Raw genomic sequence first — 22025 nt, 5'->3', positions numbered from 1 at the left:
AGACACTGGTTGTTTATGTATTGGGAAATCCCCATTTCACCCCAAATTGCTCATTTAACATTTTTGTCCATGAAAGTGTACTCTTCGTAAGAACCGAGACTTACGCATTGACCGTGTGTGTGCCTGGCGTGTTTTGTGGCGATGTTTGTGTTCCAGGCCGTACAGCATTCAATCGCTACAAACTTTCCATAACTGTGATAAGCAACGTGTAGAGCTTTTTCAATTAATTCGCTAGTGGTCATAGAAGTAAACAATTTTCATTCAAGTTTAATATTCAGTGATGATGCAAGGTTCCATTTGAGTGGCAAAGTGAACCGCAACATTGTGAGAATGTGTCTAACGTAGCCGCCAAGTCCCGTAGGCGGGCGTAATATGCACTCTGCGAAGCTTCATACGTTTTACACCGTGTCCTGTGAGAAAATTTATGGTCCTTATATATGGGACAGACCTGTTGAACAGCAAATTCACAAATTGATTTTTAAAGTTGTTACTTGGCGCAGACGCAGAGAATCAGATCCGGCTCATACTGCGTGTCACCATCGGTATCTATGCCTTGCAAACAGTGCAGTGTTGCAGAAGGCGGGGCACCACTCGCAGTGAGTTTTGCCAAACTGTAATCAACAAGAGGGAATAGCGCAGTATGACAGCACCAAATACGTCATTCCGTAAGCCTTGCACTCTGAGTTCAGCCGCTCGACGGCATCCTAACACTGGCTCTGAGCACTATGGGACTCAACTGCTGTGGTCATAAGTCCCCTAGAACTTAGAACTACTTAAACAAATCTAACTAACCTAAGGACAGCACACAACACCCAGCCATCACGAGACAGAGAAAATCCCTGACCCCGCCGGGAATCGAACCCGGGAACCCGGGCGTGGGAAGCGAGAACGCTACCGCACGACTACGAGATGCGGGCCATCCTAACACTGACGGAAAGTGTGGAGGCAAGGGGAACTGACTATAAATGATACACCACGGCGACCACAAGTCCGCTGGTACATGTACATCTACATAGATACTCCGAAAGCCACTGCATGATGCGTGGCAGAGGTTACCTCTGGATAATGAGGGCAAATGAATAAATCGTCAACCACGACGACGTTATGTCCAGCTTAAATACGACCGTTCCTGAAGCCTCACCCTCAATGTCTGGTCATCCCATCTACATCCCTGATTCCGAAGGAATGACCGTCTCGCTAGTCACAGGACAGCTTGACTGGCGAATCATGATGTGCTGCCAGGAGCCAAGAGAAGACTTCGCATCCGTGACGTCAGACAGCATGCTGTAATGGAACGTATCCACTGCAAGTGGATAAGTTGGTCACCACCGGGTTTGAAGAAGACGTGGACGAGCCTGGCCATGCCCCTGGCGAAACACCATACAGGGTAACTGCAAACTACCGCCTAAACCTGTTGCGTGCGACACCTGATTATCACCTTCCTGGCTGTACGTAATACCGCCCTCCTGGCTGTGACCAAAATGGTACTGAAGCAGAGGATAACAGACTAAACGCCGAAATACTAAATGTCTTTTTCCAAAGCTGTTTCACAGAGGAATACTGCAGTGTAGTTCCTTCTCTAGGTTGTCGCACAGATGACAAAATGGTAGATATCGAAATAGACGACAGAGCGATAGAGAAACAATCAAAATCGCTCAAAAGAGGAAAGGCCGCAGGACCTGATGGGATACCAGTTCGATTTTACACAGAGTACGCGAAGGAACTTATCCCCCTTCTCGCAGCGGTGTACCGTAGGTCTATAGAAGAGCGTAGCGTTCCAAAGGATTGGAAAAGGGCACAGGTCATCCCCGTTTTCGAGAAGGGTCGTCGACCAGATGTGCAGAACTATAGTTCTATATCTCTAACGTCCATCAGTTATAGAATTTTTGAACACGTATTATGTTCGAGTATAATAACTTTTCTGGAGACTAGAAATCTACTCTGTAGGAATCAGCATGTTGTTGTTGTTGTTGTGGTCTTCAGTCCTGAGACTGGTTTGATGCAGCTCTCCATGTTACCCTATCCTGTGCAAGTTTCTTCATATCCCAGTACCTACTGCAACCTACATCCTTCTGAATCTACTTAGTGTATTCACCTCTTGGTCTCCCTCTACGATTTTTACCCTCCACGCTGCCCTCCAAAGCTAAATTTGTGATCCCTTGATACCCGAGAACATGTCCTACCAACCGGTCCCTTCTTCTCGTCAAGTTGTGCCCCAATTCTATTCAATACCTCCTCATTAGATATGTGATCGACCCATCTAATCTTCAGCATTCTTCTGTAGCACCACATTTCGAAAGCTTTTATTCTCTTCCTGTTCAAACTATTTATCGTCCATGTTTCACTTCCATACATCGCTACACTCCATACAAATACTTTCAGAAACGACTTCCTGACACTTAAATCTATACTCGATGTTAACAAATTTCTCTTCTTCAGAAACGCTTTTCTTGCCATTGCCAGTCTACATTTTATATCTTCTCTATTTCGACCATCATCAGTTATTTTGCTCCCCAAATAGCAAAACTCCTTTACTACTTTAAGTGTCTCATTCCCTAATCTAATTCTCTCAGCATCACCCGACTTAATTCGACTACATTCCATTATCCTCGTTTTGCTATGGTTGATGTTCATCTTATATCCTCCTTTCAAGACAATGTCCATTCCGTTCAACTGCTCTTCCAAGTCCTTTGCTCTCTCTGACAGAATTACAATGTCATCGGCGAACCTCAAAGAGCATGGGTTCCGAAAAAGACGATCGTGTGAAACCCAGCTCGCGCTATTCGTCCACGAGACTCAGAGGGCCATAGACACGGATTCCCAGGTAGATGACGTATTTCTTGACTTCCGCAATGCGTTCGATACAGTTCCCCACAGTCGTTTAATGAATAAAGTAAGAGCATATGGACTATCAGACCAATTGTGTGATTGGATTGAAGAGTTCCTAGATAACAGAACGCAGCATGTCATTCTCAATGGAGGGAAGTCTTCCGAAGTAAGAGTGATTTCAGGTGTGCCGCAGGGGAGTTTCGTAGGACCGTTACTATTCACAATATACATAAATGATCTTGTGGACGACATCGGAAGTTCACTGAGGTTTTTTGCAAATGATGCTGTGGTGTATCGATAGGTTGTAACAATGGAAAAGTGTACTGAAATGGAGGAGTATCTGCAGCGAATTGACGCATGGTGCAGGGAATGGCAACTGAATCTCAATGTAGACAAGTGTAATGTGCTGCAAATAGATAGAAAGAAGGATCCCTTATCATTTAGCTGCAATATAGCAGGTCAGCAATTGGAAGCAGTTAATTCCATAAATTATCTGGGAGTACGCATTAGGAGTGATTTAAAATGGAATGATCATACAAAGCTGATCGTCGGTAAAGCAGATGCCAGACTGAGATTCATTGGAAGAATCCTAAGGAAATGCCCACTGCTTGAATACTGCTCAGCAGTGTGGGATGCGTACCAGATAGGGCTGATAGAGGAGATAAAGAAGATCCAACGGAGAGCAGCGCGCTTCGATACTGCTAAATGACCTAGTAGAAAATGTCAGAAACTACATAATGCTGTTCGCAGATGATGCTGTTGTCTATAAGAAAGTAGCAAAGCCGGAAGACAGTGTCAATTTACAAAATGACCTGCGGACGATTGATGAATGTTGCAGCTTCTGACAGTTGACCCTGAATTTAAATTAGCGTAACATATTGTGCGTATATAGAAGAAGAAATCCACTATGGGACAACTACACCATTGATGATAAATTTCTGAAAACTTTATCTACCGTAAAATTTCTAGGGGTAGCCATCAAGAGCGATCTTAAGCGGAATGACCACATGAAACAGTAGGGAAAGCTGATGCCAGACTGAGATTCATAAAAATAGTCTTAGGAAATGCTGCTCATCTACTGAAGAAGTGGTTTATAAAGTGTTTGTTCGACCGATTCTTGAATATTGTTCAACAGTCTGGGATCCTTAGCAGGTAGGACCGATAGAACAGATAGAGAAGTTCCAACGAAGAGCGGCGCGTTTCGTCAGTGACGCGTTTCCTCACAGCATTGTTTGGTCGGCGCGAGACTCCAGTGACAGAGACTACTAGAGACCTTATACGTAACTGAATGACTTCCTACTGAAATTCCGAAAGAATATGTTCCGGAAAGAGCCGGACAACATAATAGCCGCCCCTTACATACGTCTCGCGACATGATCAAACTGAGAAAATTCGAGAAATTAGAGCTGGTATACAGGTTTAACGATAATCATTCTTCCCACGAGCCTTTTGCGAATGCTACAGAGACAGGGAGATCGCTCGGTTGTACCCGAAGCACCCTCTGTCAGACATCAGAGACATCAGTAGGTGGGCTGCAGAGTACGGATGTAGAGTAGATGTAAGAACAATAGTATTTTGATGTGTTCACTGTGGGAGTGACTGTTTTGAGGAGAGGCTGTGAGACCACAGTGGAAAGGGCACCACAATATTAAAAACAAAAAAGTGACTGAGCTACTAATGGCAGGAAACTGCAGCTAAATGGTTTTGTTTTATATTGAGTCACGGTCTGTCAGCTAGAATACACCTTAGTTCACCCTAACTGAATGCGCCTTCTTACTGTCGGGCCCCCTCCCCCTCCTCCCCCTCCCCCTCCCACCGTCGGATTGGAGCATGAAACACAATGTGGAGGGAGAAAAATAAGTACACTGTGCTTAAAAAGTATTCTTCCGATTTCTCAAGGATATATCTTTTAGCTTACTGAAGATGGAATCTCCAGACGAATTTCAATTTACACAGAGGACTACGAACTTTTTATTTTCAACAGAATTATCCGATTTGGCAAGGGTGTATCTGTTATATGTGCGCACTTGCACATGGGTGTACATTTTACAATTAGGTTTAAGATCAAAATCTGCATTTTCATTTCACAGATCTTTAATGTGCTCTCCTTCAGGCGCATAGCAGACGTCCAGGCGGTACTCAGCCTCGTCCCACACTTCTGAGAGCAAGTCTGGATTTACGGCACTCCCTGCTGATGCTATGCAACGTCATAGTTGGGAGGGATCGCATAGATGGAGTCTCTCATAAACCACTATGTAGGAAGTGACAAGTACACTACCCATTCTCTTTACTGCAGAAGTTAAGTGTAGACTGCGTTAAAGTATTGTATTGAAATATTAATGTCTTTTGCAAATCGGTTCCCATTCGGTACACTACTGGCCATTAAAATTGCTACACCAAGAAGAAATGCAGATGATAAACGGGTATTCATTGGACAAATATATTATACTAGAACTGACATGTGATTACATTTTCACGCAATTTGGGTGCATAGATTCTGAGAAATCAGTACCCACAACAACCACCTGCGGCCGTAATAACGGCCTTCATATGCCTGGGCATTGAGTCAAACAGAGTTTGGATAGCGTGTACAGGTACAGCTGCCCATGCAGCTTCCATACGATACCACAGTTCATCAAGAGTAGTGACTGGCGTATTGTGACGAGACAGTTGCTCGGCCACCATTGACCAGACGTTTTCAGTTGGTGAGAGATCTGGAAAATGTGCTGGCCAGGGCAACAGTCGAACATTTTCTGTATCCAGAAAGGCCCGTACACAAGACCTGCAACATGCAGTCGTGCATTATCCAGCTGAAATGTAGGGTTTCGCAGGGATCGAATGAAGGATAGAGACACGGATCGTCACACATCTGAAATGTAACGGCCACTGTTTAAAGTACCGTCAATGCAACAAGAGGTGACCGAGACGTGTAACCAATGGAACCCCATACCATTACGCCGGGTGATACGCCAGTATGGCGATGACGAAAACACGCTTCCAATGTGCGTTCACCGCGATGCCACCAAACACGGATGCGACCATCATGATGCTGTAAACAGAACCTGGATTCATCCGAAAAAACGACGTTTGGCCCTACGTTCACCCAGGTTCGTCGTTGAGTGCACCGTCGCAGGCGCTCCTGTCTGTGATGCAGCGTCAAGGGTAACCGCAGCCACGGTCTCCGAGCTGATAGTCCATGCTACTGCAAACGTCGTCAAACTGTTCGTGCAGTTGGTTGTTGTCTCGCAAACGTCCCCATCTGTTGACTAAGGGATCGAGACGTGTCTGCACGATCCGTTACAGCCATGCGGATAAGATGCCTGTCATCTCGACTGCTAGTGATACGAGGCCGTCGGGATCCAGCACGGCGTTCCGTATTACCCTCCTGAACCCACCGATTCCATATTCTGCTAACAGTCATTGGATCTCGACCAACCCGAGCAGCAATGTCGCGATACGATAAACCGCAATCGCGATAGGCTACAATCCGACCATTATCAAAGTCGGAAACGTGATGGTACGCATTTCTCCTCCTTACACGAGGCATCACAACAACGTTTCACCAGGCAACGCCAGGTCAACTGCTGTCTGTGTATGACAAACCTGTTGGAAACTTTCCTCATATCAGCAAGTTGTAGGTGTCGCCACCGGCGCCAACCTTGTGTGAATGCTCTGAAAAGCTAACCATTTGCATATCACAGCATCTTCTTCCTGTCGATTAAATTTCGCGTCTGTAGCACGTCATCTTCGTGGTGTGGCAATTTTAATGGCCAGTAGGGTAATATGTTCCAAATCGCCACTTATAAAAACGGGATTTTTCGGGGGCTCTTATATAATAGACAAGTATGGTCAAATGTTTTGAATGGCCCTTTGGCTATGGACCATTTGTGCTCCCGACAGATGTATCGTCTTAGTGTCACTATTCTATAGTCTAGGGTCAAAATATGAATGTTGCAGACTTCGTTCTGGTTAAGCAAATGGAGCTAATTGGTTGTTTCTTGTTGTATTTGATGTGGTTTCTGTGGGCCTTAAGGGGATTATGGAGGCACTATTAATTCATGGGCCGTTCCGCAGGAAACAGCAAAAAGGGTTTTTCCATTCTTTTGTAAGAGCACAAAGCTGCGGATTCCAAGACGGCTATACACAGCTAATGGCTGAAATTTTTACAACATATTCCTAAGATCCTGACCTCGAAGAACATCTAAAACTTTCTTGATGTTTTTTCCCGCTTGCTATTTGTATTTAAAGTTACTCTGCTTATAGACGTACAATAAGCACGAAAACTCCTGTCTGAGGCGAAATGTAAATAGCATACTGGCGCAAGAAATTGCTTAGATTTTCACGTTATATTTCTAGGTTCTTATCTAGAGGTACCATGTTCCCAGTTTCAAAAATATTTATCCACTATCGAGAAACACCCCAAAGGCATGGTATTTGGGTACCAAACTCAAGCTGCAGATTTCAAGACGGCTGTGCGCAGCAAATGGCTGTAATTTTTATCCCAATTTCGGAACGCATTGAAAATTTTCTTGATATCCGTTTCCGAGGGACAGAGGTTCAAAGTTATTAGCTCGTAGTCGGTTCCTTAGAGAACACAAAAATGGTGTTTTCTTACAATTTTGCTATGCATTGCAAATGAGTGCAGTTTACAATATGTTCCTAACATTCTGCTCTCGAACAAAGTTGAAGAAATTCCTGATATCGTTATCGGTTTGCGAGACACAGAGATTCAAATCTACCATATTTATACACGTGAAATACGCACGTGAAATACGCAGGTGAAATGCGGTGTGAGACGAAATGTAAACAATAAATAACTGCAGCAGATTGTTCAAATTTTAAAGGTATATTTTCTAAGCATTTACCCAGAAGCGTCCAACTTCTCGTTTTCAAAAATATTACTTAGTTCCTGCGCGGTTCCTTAGAAGACCTTAAAAAAGCTTTTCTTACCATATTTTCGTACCATAAACCAGCCGTCGTTTCCAAGAGGGCTATCCACTGAAAATTGCTTAAATTACTACAATACGTTCCTAGGATCCCAATATCGAATAGCCTTGAAAATTTTCTTGATACCTTTATCCGTTTCCCAGACACAGAGTTTCAAAGTTACCCTACCTGTACACGCAAAATACGAACGCGAAATTCGATGGAACCGAAACGTACTTTATAAAGTGAATTAGCATGGAAAAATGTACCGTGAAGTGTCTCTGTTATCGTGATAAGTGTTTTAGGAACGCCAAATTGTAGTACTGAAACACATGCAAAGTGTTTGTTTATGTGAAATCAGGTCTGGGATGTAAAATTACTTTTCCTACCTGATGACCGAGCATTATCTCTGGATGTGGAGCTGAAGCACCATACAGAGTGTTGGCACAGTCGTCTGTACTGAGTGACGTACTAATTCGGCAAAGTGACTTCCACTTGTTGTACAGCCAGTTATGTGATCGTTTTAGAAGTTTCGAAGTGGTCGTCTTCAGCAGATGGTAGCCACATGATGTACGTTGGAGTCACGAAAAGAATAACACCTATGTGCACTGCCATCAATACGTCTTCTTTCGCACCTTCTTTTCTTGTGCTACTCTGCTTCGTAAATATGTACGTTCAGTCACGAAAGGAATAACACCTATGGGCACTGCCATCAATATGTCTTCTTTCGCACCTTCTTTTCTTGTGCTACTCTGCTTCTTAAATACCTCTCTAAACCGTCAATTAGGGCGTTTCACAAACAAGTGAAGTACACATGTTATTCCAGAAACGTTATCGTGGAAGTAGGGGCCAGGAGGGGATGGTGAAAAAACACACACTGCTAAGGTTATGTTTTATTTTAAAGGCTTTGTCAATACTAAATTTTTAAGTCTGGCATTAAAAAAAAAAAACAATTTCGAATAGATGACAAATTTTTTTATGAAAAGGAGATTGCCAGGTATGACGTTAACAACTTCCCAATGGTAAGTTCTTAAGACAACAATTAAAGAAAAAAAAACTATTTTAAGTAGCTGGCAAATTTTCTCTATGTAAAGGATATTGCAAGGTACGACGTTAACAACTTCCCAATAATAAGATTTTAAACTTGTTATATCTGTAAGAGAACAATTCCTTTAAAAAAAAAAAAAACCTTTAAGTAGCTAGTTTGGACTAAAGCTAAAATAGTTGTCTCTCGCCAGTTAAATAACTTATATTATAACTTATATTACACCTGTCAGTTGTTACGAGATAAATGTGAATAACCCAGCACACAAACCTTCACATTAAAGGCAGTTCCCAAAAAAATTTTCCTTAGCTCGGTGAGGGAGTGACACGTGTAAAGGTGGCCAAATCACAATAGTCGGAATAGTTACTGGTGGTGTACAGGGCCACAGCAGATCAGCCCCAAAACTTGCATTACAAGCCACCACCTCCCCGAGTTACCCAAAACCAGAAGATGTAGCAAGGGCGGTGCCTGCACAGACTCCGAATCACAGAGACACGCGACACCGACCCTAAATCACCCAATCGAGGTGTGAATGAAACGGCCCGACCAAGAAACAATTACCACATTCCCGCGGTGAGGCAAACGAAAACTGTGGTGGGAAAACCCCAACAAAACCACTGGTGGAGAAACTCATACACTTAACTAGAATTAGAAAAACCCTTTATATATATAACTCTGTTGCTGTTTTCAGTACTCAACTTCTCACACTCGGTCACAGCGCCGAGAACACGTTGCACTTCCAAATGCTCGTCAGAGCCATGCGTTGCCAGTGCTTTCACCGGCCGATAAGAAGACATATGGTTCCACGTGCTGATCTCATGCACCACGGCTTCTAAGCTTCATAAGCCACGTACATGCGGGTAAGGCAGACTTAGCCCCTGACAGCCAAGAGGTCGGTCAAAGCACGTGGCGAGCAGTTGACGACCCCCAACAACAGGGCCCCGCTCGCGCCACCAACTCTCTCGGTCACAGCCCAGTATAGTCTGTCTGTAAACTCAACAGCGAGCAGCGCTTTTGGTGGGGGAAATGGTCTTTCCCGGGAGAACACTGCCACCAGCCTACAGGGCCACCCAAAATCTGTTGCCCGTTACCTGTTTAGAGGAGCAGATCGGCGTGCTGTGATATACGTCGTTTCTGTTCGTACGATCTTAGTTGTCAGTGTCAGTCAGTTAGCTTTGTATACTTACTGGTATAATTCGATATCCGGAAGTGATGGATAATCGTCTAGGATTGCAAGAAAATTTGCAGAATTCGAGGAAGAGGAGGTACTTGCTGAGTAACGAGCGTTCGATCGTCTCTAATGTTATTACAGCATGTATTAAAGAGGCGACCCATAAAGAACTGTTGGCTAATATTACCAGTCCCAATCAAAGGGCTGCAATTTATGCAAACGTCAGCCGCGTCCAATAGGACGCATAAGGAAGGAACGCGAAAATAAGCCGCATGGTTTAGTGGAATTGCCACGAAGGAATACTAATAATCTTGGGAGGAAACCGATCGTTATAGACAGTTTCTAAATCGCGTAAAACCTCTGATGCTTACTAAACACTGCTGAAACTTTATTCGAAACATGTACGTGGATTCTGGAATTCAAAAAGCTTGACATACGAGATGCGTTCACGTATTAATTTTTATTTTTTGGTAAGAACTTTATTTGTTAATCTACAGCAATGTTATCCTCTTCAAAATATTCCCCATTACATACTGTCCTTTAAGACCTGCTTTGAAATGTTTATACCAATTGTATGCCGTTGGTTCACTTATAACAGGCTCGCCAAAAGCAATATTTAACATTTCTAAAAATTTCGTACACTTCATTCCATTCCTATAAAAAAATTTAGTACAGATTCTCTAATCTATTTTTATACAAAATAAATAATCGTTGATGCTACCAAAACACATGTAACCTTTTTGACAGCTGACAACAGGGTAAATACCCAATATGCATAACATTATACACATACTTTTGAGACATGTTTACGAAGATAGTGCCAAAAAGTAGTGAAAATCGGACTAATACAACACGCAATATTATAAATTTCTGCTTACTTTTTAAACACTCTTCGTGTTGCAAAAATTGTTAAGTTTCAATGCAGTCCTTCAAAGAAAATATCTACCTTTTAGTAGAAACACAAAGTAAGAACAAGCCTCAAATTCTACAAATTTATTGCATTATATGGGGTTCGTTTTACGAATAGCAATAGAGGAATATACAATACATTCACATGAACAGGCATTCGGTTCTATGTTTGTGGTATAATCCTGGCTTCCATTCTTATCTTAATATTATTTACTCTATAATATTGTATTTCGGAAGAAGATATCGTTTTTTGTATTCCTTATGGTCTTAATACATTTATCTAAAAATGAACGCAGCAGAGGCGTATCTGTACACGGTGTCGCCACAGATTTAAATCGCGCGCCGCGGCAGGGCCGATACTGCGTTGTGAAACGGCCTGTAGAAGCGCCCTATGACGTAGCTGGGTTGGCAGAGTGGGGACTCGCTAGCTCGCTCTTCAGTTTACCGACAGCCTATACGTACTCTCCGATCATCACGCGACCGTAAACTTGCTCCACCTCCCGCCAGAAGGCACTAGCGATCCAAACAGCGCGCCAAACCGAAAGCGCCCCCGCAAACACTAGACGCGAAGCGAAAGCACTCCACGTGGCGCGCATTTCGTAGAAACGGACACGACTACGGATCACTCTCCTTTTGTCTATTGTGCCTTACCTTCCTTCTGTGGCAGCAGAATTATCGTACATTTTCTACTGTGCTGTCTGCGGGTTTGGTATCGGTTCGAGTAGTAGTGGGGATGGCGCAGATCGTGTCGGAGCACGCGGGGGACGGTGTGACTCCCGAGGAGGTGGTGAGCATGGTGTCGCTATGGTGCGGCCTGCTGCTGCTGGCTCTGTGGGTGCTGCGCCTGGGGGCGCTGTGCCGAGTGCTGAGCGAGACGCTGGTGAGCGCCATCACGACGGGCGCAGCAGTTCACGTCTTCACCTCGCAGCTGCTCGAGGCGCTGGGCGTGGCGCGCGACGCTCCCAAGCACCACGGCCTGCTGCGCCTCGTCTACACCTACGGGGACCTGTTCTCGGGCAGCCTGCCTCCCAGGCTGCCGGCCATTGCCACCGCGCTTATCACCATCGCGGTGCTCGTGGTCTACCAGCTGGCTGTGCCCAAACTGGTCGGCCGCTGGCTGTCTGCCGAGCTGGTCGTCCTCGTCGTCACCACCGTTACCGCCTCGCAAGTTGACTTCTCTGCCAGGTAACAACCTTATACTCTCCAAAGATCCGAAAGAACACAGCTAAGTTAGTTAGTTTGAACAAATTACATGAACTCAGAACAGCCTAGGTCGAAATAAATAGGTAGTCTTCCGACTACAGCTCACACAGTGACATGTACCAAGTGCACACTCTAAGGCCACTTATGGCTGGGCTGTTGCAGAATTGAAAGAAGCCGAAAGATGTGAACTGGTAATAAATGAAACTTCCTGGCCGATTAAAACTGTGGTCCGGACCGAGACTCGAACTCGGGACCTTCGCCTTTGGCGGGCAAGTGCCCTAGTCTCAGAGTGAAAATCTCATTCTGGAAACATCCCCCAGGCTGTGGCTAAGCCATGTCCGCGCAATATCCTTTCTTTCAGGAGTGCTAGTTCTGCAAGGTTGGCAGGAGAGCTTCTGTAAACTTTGGAAGGTAGGAGACGAGATACTGGCAGAAGTAAGGCTTATAATGGTACTTGAATTACGTAACCATTACGGCACCTCATCTGAACCTCTCGATACCAGTAATAGTCTACTGTGTTTCTGTAAAGTAGTTTACATATTTCTGAGACAACATTCAGATTTGATTTCATTTGTGATACATCGATATGTTTATATTGCAATGATATTATTCTTATGTGTATTCTTTCTTTTGTCACTATGATCTTTGATGTACTTGTAACTCTGATTTTTGGGCGCGTAAGCGATAGCTAGTTGGTTGTGAACTTGTTAGAGAGTCGGACGTTGAGAAGGTCAAGTCTTGGACGTCATATTGGAAAGACGCGTATTGTAGTCAGCTTATAAAATGTGATCTTTAACAGTGACTGCGATGAAGATGTTTTCAAGTATGTTTTGTATCGTGAAGTGATGTTTGTGTGTCACGTGATATTGCAATAAAAGCAATTAAAAGGAGTGCTGATTACCTTTTTTACATCACCATTGTCCAGCAAAAGTGTAATCTTCAAGAATGGATTGTGAAGCGCATCTACAAAACTTTTGAATATAGCACGATAAAACCTAGGCCTCTTTGCATCCGAGCTTGGAATCATAACCACCTAGATTTTCAACGATTGAGCCATGATTTTACGACGAGACCAGTGTGGGAAACACAAAAAGATGAGTGCCTAGTTTTTTCATTATTACATGAAATGACTATTAACTGTGCTCTAATGACACCTGCCACATAATATGACTTGTTGCCCGATAATGCAGTATTTAGCAGCGTGAGCAATACCACAATCGTTATTAAAATTTTGACCTTTGTTGAGGTAGGGTTGTTAGAGGCTGCACGGAGGGGGCGTGAGTCGTGCTTGGGTAGCTCAGTTGGTACAACAATTGCCCGCGAAAGGCAAAGATCCCGAGTTCGAGACTCTTTCCGGCACACAGTTTTAATCTGCCAGTAAGTTTCATATAAGTGCACACTCCGCTGCAGAGTGAAAATCTCATTCTGGTAGTGAATGATTTCTTGTCAGCGTCCACATCAGACATGAAATGTATCGCATAAAAGCGACATAATATGCAGATTCCTTCTTTTTTGGGCCCAAAACCAACAACTGAAGTAATAAGCGGCAAAATCACGACTTACAGTGGGCTATTTTTTATACAAAGCAATCCCAGTTTCTTGAAGTTAGTTGACACATTAGAGATTAGGCAGAATTACGAGGTTGGCAGAAGCTATAATGAATACAGTGTGCCTGGAACGTTGTTAAAAAGCGCCAACACACAGTAGGACTGTGCTAAAATGAAGCATTACAATTGCCCTCCTTTTTTAAGAACTTCTAGGGCAAATGGTGACCACAGTCTAAACATGTTTCTTCTTGGGAATATCTTTACAGCGATTAAAAAGGAGAACAGGTTCTACGGCCTACGCTGTATCTGCTAAAATATCGGGACCAACAAACATCAACGGTAAAGGGGTTACAAAACTTTCAAAGGCTTCGAATGTGGTGCACCCAGAGTGATTCCCTACAGTCAGAGGAAAATCGAGCGTGTTCCCCTCTTAACAGACGACGATGGCGGAAATGACTGTGTAGTCCAATAAAAATTATTTCCTCACAATGTGATGGGTTAGTGGGAGTCGCCCAAGCCGAAGGGTAGGCTTGTTCAGCTTGCTTGTTCGCACGAATAGGTGAATAGCGTTCATGCCAGAGCGATAAGAAGTGCGTGTATAGAGCAATGCTGAGATCATCTAATGGGAAAGATTTACTGAAGGGTCTTTGTAGCTGAGTTGCAATCTTCGGAGGAACGTCATCAGCTTCATTCCCTGACATGCAAACATGTCCAAGAACCCATAGAAATGATGCAACAGTGCCAGTATTAGCTTCTGAAAGAAGACATTCTTGGATCTCTTGCATTACAATCGTTCAAAAATCAGTGAGCCGGAGGGTGTAAAGTGAAAACTGCAGATGTGATCGTAACGCAGTTGCTTGTACAAGAAGGTGTGAAGAGTATGCTCACACCAGTCCTGAAACAGCCGCCACCTGATGTACTTTGAATTCTATTTTTAAGTCTAGGTGTGGTTGTCCCAGGGCTGGTGGACGCACCGCCTGATATTTTTACCCCATGACCGAAGTATTTCGTGGGACAATGCTATTTTTAGCACGTGACATACTCTTTTTCTGACATGAATACAGATTTCAATTAAATTTTTAGCCTGTTACCTTCTTATTTCCTGGGACATTATTTTCAGCCCACTGCTTACTTTCTCAGAGAATTTTGGGAAAATCTACTGTTTCCAGATATGCGTTACTGCACCCATCGAAGCTGCAGCCACGAAAAAGTAATATGTTACCACCACCCCTCTGGGGCTGCAGCTGTTAATATAACCATTGGGGTGGGGGGCGCACTAACCAATCTAGCAGCCGAGAAATATGCTGGTAGTCATCTACTTAGCGCTAAAGAGTGGCTACAGCCACTCTAGATGCACAGCCGATCCACAAACGTATTTAGTTTTCCTTTTCGTTATAGTCATTTCATTCTCCCATGTGGGTGTGGGCTGGTAGTAGTGATCTAGCGTTCTTTAGCCTACAGTTTTTAAGAATTTAACAAGAGTATTAATAAACATGGAAATTGGAACAAATGTAACATTATCGAAAATAACGTGGCGATGCTGATGTGTTGGAGCTGACATTATATGGCGAACTGCACAGAGTGGCCAGTTTCAGAAGATGAAGCTCATGTCATTCTGCTTGTTGACCAGCTCCATTTAATTGGTGGACTGGCAAGATCACAGAGAATAATGAACAGTGGATGAGGATAGATAGTTGATGTCGAAGTTGTGGAGTAGGTGAAAAAACCGTTCAGTGTGGTTTGGTGAATGCTACAGTGGTGGGAAGGTGACTATGCTGTGGTGTGCGTTTCGGTGCTATGGGGTTAAAGGTACTGCTCTTGGGGGACAGGGAAAGTCTTAGGGTAGTGTGTCTACTCGGGAAAAAGGAACTGGGAATGGGTTTGGGAGTATGTGGCAGTGGTATGTAAGTGAAATACAAAATGGGCTGCAAGGGTCACTTGATACATGATACTTGAACGCTGAAATTGGATTTTTTGAAGGACAATGGTGACAAAGTGGATGATGTCTTCAGTGGTAGGAGCATGGCGTAGGGAGATGTTCAGATGTAGTAATTTATCGGTAGGACGGATCAGGATGGTTAGTTCAGGGTTCGTCGATAGGGTTTGGGCTGTACAGAAGGGTATGACAGTGTTGGTGCAGGTGGCTGGGTTTCAGTGGGGACACATAAAATGGGAGTTAAAAGATCACTATAGTGAAGCATTTGTGGTAACAATGATCTTGAGATTGGTATTAGAAAGGCCGAACTTTGTGTTTACAGTGATAGATGAAAACTCCATTCCGAAGGAGGAGCCCTATGGTAGAGAGATCTTCAGGAAAGTAACATTTGGGGAATTTAGGATCAGAATGACGATGAATTAGAACGAATTCTCGGATTTTTGAGTCAAGATATGAATTTAGCTCCTGCTCATCTTCCCCCACAATGATCTCAGCGTCAATGCCTTAATCAAAGCAGTAAGACTTCGTGGACAGTGGGGAAGGGTTTGGTGTTGTCTAGGTCATTGTCGACTAAGTGAGAGCAGGGAGACATGTGAACTGAAGATACTGGATTACAATCTTAGAAGTAGGTGAGTTTAAAATCATGATCTGATGACTTGATGATTATGGAGTCTTTGTGGCTTATGATTTATGGTATATTGACGTTTGGAAAGTACTTCTTTATTTTAAGGGGTAGTAACTAAGGAACAAGGAAACTGACATCAGGATGTGATAGGATGAAGCAATGTGTTGGAGAATATGTTGAGTATGGGATGGGAAAGGACTCCATAGGTTCTGGTTGAAGGTTTGGTTTGGGGATTACGGGATGTCAGAGACAGGAGGGGTGGCTGTACTAGTGGTGATCGTTTGAGTATGGGGTTTTGGAGGACACTAACTGTGGGGTGGGGTATGAGTTTGTATGGCTTTCCCTTTTCTTATATATGAGCTGGTGTGCTTGGAAGTGATACATTTGTGGCGAATATGGTAACAGCTGCAGCATATAAGGTTAGTATAGGTTTGCAGGTACTGGAGTGGGTGTGGCTGGTGCTACTTGTTATGGACCCAGATATAGTGATGATGGCGATGACAGTGGAACAGCTGTAATGACTGATGATCGCTGCTGGCTGGTGCAGTTATATTGTTGGTGGTGGAACTGGTGGTGGCAGTGGCAGCAGTGGTGGTAGTGCAACTGCAGTGCATCCAGAACTGATTGCATCTGCAAATGAGGAGTCAGCTATGTCTGGGGCAGTAGTGTGTGTTAGTGGGGAAACAGACTGATTCATCTGAGTAGTAAGAAGGTGGGGAAGGTGGCAAGAGCAAGAGAGGACAAATAGAAGGACGTAAAGGAATAAGTGGAGGTAGGCGTCGGGTACAAGTCTTAGTAGATGATTGTGGATGTTGTAGATGGGGGTTGATACATTAAGAGATGAGTGCCGCGACGATGGTGGTAAGCAGGCAATGTAACGGTAGTGACGGGCTGGCAGTGGCGAAGAGTGGCAGTGAGAATGTGGGATGGTGATCACTGACGACGACCAGTGGCGACGCTGCAAAGTTGTTGACAGGCAGTGAGGGCTAGCAACAAAGGCAACGACAGGCAGCGAGGAGTGGCAGAAATTACTGCAGCAATGACTGGCAATCTGGTATGGTGGTAATGGTGATAACATAGACGGTGACAGCTGGAAAATTTTCTTTATCGGGAGTCCATCATAGAGAACAGACTAGGCTTTTGTTATTTCTGAGGGGAAGTTATCGGGATTTTAAAATTTCTTTGTTGTCATTTCATCCCCATCACCACACATGGATAGGGGGTGGGCAGTCAGCAGTAAAATACTGCACTCTGTAGCCAAGGGCATTTTTAAAAATATAACAAGAATGAGAAAAAAGAAAGATGGGGACTGATTTACGATTTTAAATAAAAAAATTGGAAGATGGACAGCTAAAGAACTAAAATATCTATGTATGAAAACACACTACAGAATGGTGAAATTCTTCTATGAAAAAGCGCTGAAGCACTGCACTTTCACATGACATCTTGAGGACCTACATTGGGGTAAAAGTATTTCGGGAGGAGAGTGTATGTTCCTTACGGTTGAGGAGTAGAGAATACTGTGGAGATGAAGGTAGGTGTTGGGTTGGATAGTGGGAAGACAGAACATGGGAAACATGGAGGGTTGGGAAGAGTTTGGTGCATGTATATGGTAGTGGTTATAAGAGGAAATGGATGGGAATGGATGGAGACAGACAGAGAAAAAAAGCTCTGATTTGGAGAGAGTTCGATGGGGTGGAGCAAAATTGTTTACAGGAATAAATACCAGGGCAGATCTCGTTGTCTAGGAGAGGGAGTTGGTTGAAGTTGCGTTTGGATAGAACGTAGAGTGTGTGTAGGTGTAGGTATGGTGGCATGTGCTTCTAAGGAGTGGCAGAATATCAGGGGACATTGACTAGCAGAGAGACAGAGGTATTATTGGAAGCTAGTTTACGGACGTTTTAGGAGATGTGGAGGTTTTCTGTGTGGATGAGGAGTGGTGGAAATTTGATGAGATGTTGGAGGCTCCACGTGGAGGAAGGTAAACGGATGCAGAAAGTGAGACATAGCGTTCAAGTATTTGGAGGGAGTTATTGAACTTTGGCTGTGTGGAAATCCATGCAACATTTGCATAGGAAAGGATGGAGCTGCACAGGCTTTGTAGGTGTGGAGAATAGTGGATGGATGTAATCCCCAAGTTCAACCTGTTAGCAGTGTAGTCTACTGTGGGCTTGCTGTTGGATGGTTAGCAGATGAGGGTATTTCAGTGTGTTAGTTAACTGAAGACATTGGAGAAATCGTTTGGTTTATATAAACACAGCATGTGCAAACTGTATTTGGGAATGATCGCAGTTATACGATTAAGAAGACGAAATGCAAGAATCAAAAAAGTTGCAAAGTACAAATGATAAAAGAAGGAGAATAACATTCTGTGTTATGACCTGATGAAACTGCAATCATCCAATCATAGCTTTGGGTTCTTTGATTGCTGTGGGAGATTGCTAATCAGAACTACAACACACCAAACATTAGTTCACATAATTACAAGAATAATGAAACGATTTACTTAACTTTATACAGTCCATTGCCAAATGAGTGTATCGAATATTTATAAGCGTCTTTGAACAGTAAAGTACCCAATAACAAACTTTTCTCTTGAAGTAGAATCTCAACACTTACAAAAGTATAGTTCCGTCTCAGTCATGAATAGCGCTGGTGTCACCACTAGACGGTGTTGACTACTTCATGGGACGTCAGAAACCGGACAGAACGAGTCCATGCTCAGCTTTACATCGAACTCCGCGCGATGTTGCAGCGGTGCTGAGAGAGGGCGCGAATCTTTAGTAGCGCCTCCCATTCATCTATGTGGATAGCAGTGAAACGTCGCTAATACGGCGGACGTCCAGTAAGTCAGCACTTCGTTTTCTCTGCCAGTTTCGGTCGGAAAAATGTGCAATTTGTTATGCGACATTTCGGAATATTCCCACTTCAGCCCCTATAGTTTCATAACGTACCTACAGTTGGTGGCGCTATGCTTAGCTTTGAAAACGACGTCTGTAATGAAGGTACACTGCAAGCAGACTGTGATGGAGTTTATTTTGGCGGAAAGCTGGACCACCGCAGATGTTCATAGGCGGACACCTGACAGTGAACAGAAGCACCGTGAGTCATTGGGTGAGGCATCTGTCATCATCGCAACAAAATCGCGCAAACCTGTCCAGTGCTGGCCAGCAGCAAACAGCTGTCACTCCTGCAGTGCTGGAACGTGCAGACATTCTCATTGGAGGTGACTGACAGATCACAGTCAGAGACCTAGCCACACAACTGGACGTCTTTGTTGATAGAGCTGACACAGTTGTCCTCCAGTTGGGATACTCAAAGGTGTGTGCCCTCCCTCATCCACCCTACAGTCCAGATCTCCTACCTTCTCTCTTCCATCCGGCTGGCCCAATGAAGGTCGCATTGTGCAGGAAGCAGTACATGGATGACGATGAGGGTATTAATGCAGCAAGATGTCGATCAGCAGAGTGGTGCCATACAGCCACACAGGCTCTCCAAGTAATGCAGGGTCGGGCTGTTGCATTCAACGGAGACTTTGTTGAAAAATAAGGTTTTCTAATAATACAGTGTATGGAATCCTGAATACAACCTGGTTTTTGAAAAAAGTATTTTATTATATATTGGAACTCCTCGTATCTGTGGTGCTGATACATTTTGTTCATTTCGATGTAGCACCATGACCTTTGATCCACTCCACAGTTTCTAACACAGCTGAAAAATCTGTTTCATCAGAAATGAATTATAAAATAGTATGGATTACATTGCAGCGCCCTCCAGCTGACAGAACTCCCACGCTAAATAGCTCTGATGCATCAAGGTGCTAGGAGAAATCAAAATGTTAAACAATTTTATCTTGAATTCTTCTAGCATTGCATTGTTTTTGTTGTAATATGATTCAATTTGTTACAATTTTTGCTGCAGCATGGGACGATTTGTTACAATTTGATTGTAATCTGGGGTAATTTATCGCAATTTTTGCTGTAAACAGAGGTAATTTGTTAACATTTTTGCTGTAATCAAATATAAAATGGAAGGATATGGGGCCATTAGTTACGTTATGTTGCAAGTTGTTACGGCGTAACAGCTAATCAGTGTCGCATGTTGTTTGTTATTATGTGTATTTCGTTGGAAAATCAACATCAGGAATTATGGAGACAGACATCTGCATGATACCAAAATAAACATATGGCGAAACGTCAAAAAAAGTAATAGTTGGTTCTACACTGAAGGATTCGCTAATAAATATGGAATTAATTTAATAACGCTACAGTGATTCTGTTGAAAAATGGAAACACATTCTCTTAGAGACTCTTCAGCTGCTGTGTCTAGTGTTGAATGCAAAACATTCCACGAGACTCTGTCAGAGAAACCAATGCAAAAGAAGATGGAATGGGGAAAAGACGCTAAAGCCAAAGAAAACGCAATATAAATGAAAGAACTGCCTGGCGTTTTTGGAGGAGGAGGACAGGAAGAAGATGAAGAAGAAGAGGTTGAGTATGATGAGGGTGATATCACTGAAGTGCATAAGAGTAATGGAGAAATATAAAGACCAAGGAGTATTAAATACCAAAACATTATTAAAGTAGCATTAGCTGCTGTGTTTGCTTTAACAATAGTATATGTTTTTGAGTGGGGTCCACCTTTAGCAAAACACAATTTTGTTTTCTGTCCCAGACATGTTGCACTGCAGTTGCAGCATCATCAGTTTGTTTTTTATTATTATTGCTGTTAAACACAAGGAATTTTCTTTACTGTTTAAAAACATACAAATATTAGTTTCTAAATCGTAATTACAGATTTTTGAGGAGCACATAAAATAGTGTAGTCATACCTTCTTACCACTTGGTGTGGTTTTCCTGATGTATTACGTTTTTACAGTGTCTATTTTTCTTTAAAGATTGTCACCTGCAACTATATACAAGTTAATGTAGGCAAAACATTTCCACAAAAATTAAAATTTCTAAACTGTTATGGCTCTGCCTGAGATTAATAATTTATGTAAAAGATTATGTGTGTGTGAGTATATATTTACATTATGTTTCGCTTTCGGTTTCTTGCTTCGCCATCTTCTTCAATGTCAAGTGCTGTGTGTTAGCTGATAGACATCGCAGCAGCAACCAATACTGACATTTAGCACAAAAAATGAATTATATGTCTACAGAATATATATATATATATATATATATATATATATATATATATATATATATAAATTACATTGATTCAGATGATGTTGTAGATCGTGCAGACTTTTGATGATGGTAGCAACCGTTGGGAATACAGCTCCAATGAATGAGAGCTTTTCAGTAATTTTAAAGCTTTTAGAAAGATGTATCATCCAATAATGATGTCAGCAAGCCTTGGGAATACAATTCATATGAATGATAAATTTTCAATGGTTTCAGAGCGTTGAGAAACATGTATCATCCAACATAGAAATATCAAATTACAATTGTGGCAGCTGTATGAAATCATACATACTCAGAAGCTCTTTTGTAATTACGTATTGGACATGCGCAGCATCTTCGGCGGTATAACATAATTACTTTACTTTGTTGACATTGTTATTAATGGTATACACTGTTATTGATGGTAAAGATAACGCCAAATTGATTACTATGCAGGGTGTGCATTCTAAATCAGCAATGGGCCATATTACATGTGTGGTGGTTCAGCCAACGCTACAATGTCATAAGCCATATTTCATAGTACTAAATTGTGCCTCCAAATCACATATGTTCGACACAATATTAACTAGTATTAATTCGTTATACTGCTATATTCGCATGAAGCTAATTTTTTTCAGTTTGTACAGAAAGATATCCTGTACAGCA

General features: G+C 42.9%; 1 protein-coding gene across 1 annotated transcript in view; it reads left to right on the top strand.

The window, feature by feature from the left end:
* The window catches only part of LOC126481747 (sulfate transporter-like), a 152312-nt gene that overhangs the window by 50557 nt on the left and 79730 nt on the right, over nt 1–22025 (top strand). Inside the window, exons 3-5 of the mRNA XM_050105702.1 lie at nt 11548–12065; nt 16739–16862; nt 17010–17065. Of these exons, the coding sequence (XP_049961659.1) occupies nt 11548–12065; nt 16739–16862; nt 17010–17065 (698 nt within the window). The remainder of the gene's footprint in view (nt 1–11547; nt 12066–16738; nt 16863–17009; nt 17066–22025) is intronic.

This window comes from Schistocerca serialis, chromosome 5, assembly GCF_023864345.2.
Source record: "Schistocerca serialis cubense isolate TAMUIC-IGC-003099 chromosome 5, iqSchSeri2.2, whole genome shotgun sequence".
Taxonomy (NCBI): Eukaryota; Metazoa; Arthropoda; class Insecta; order Orthoptera; family Acrididae; genus Schistocerca; species Schistocerca serialis.
Note: the sequence above shows the minus strand (reverse complement) of the source record. Positions and strands in the feature narration are given on the sequence as shown.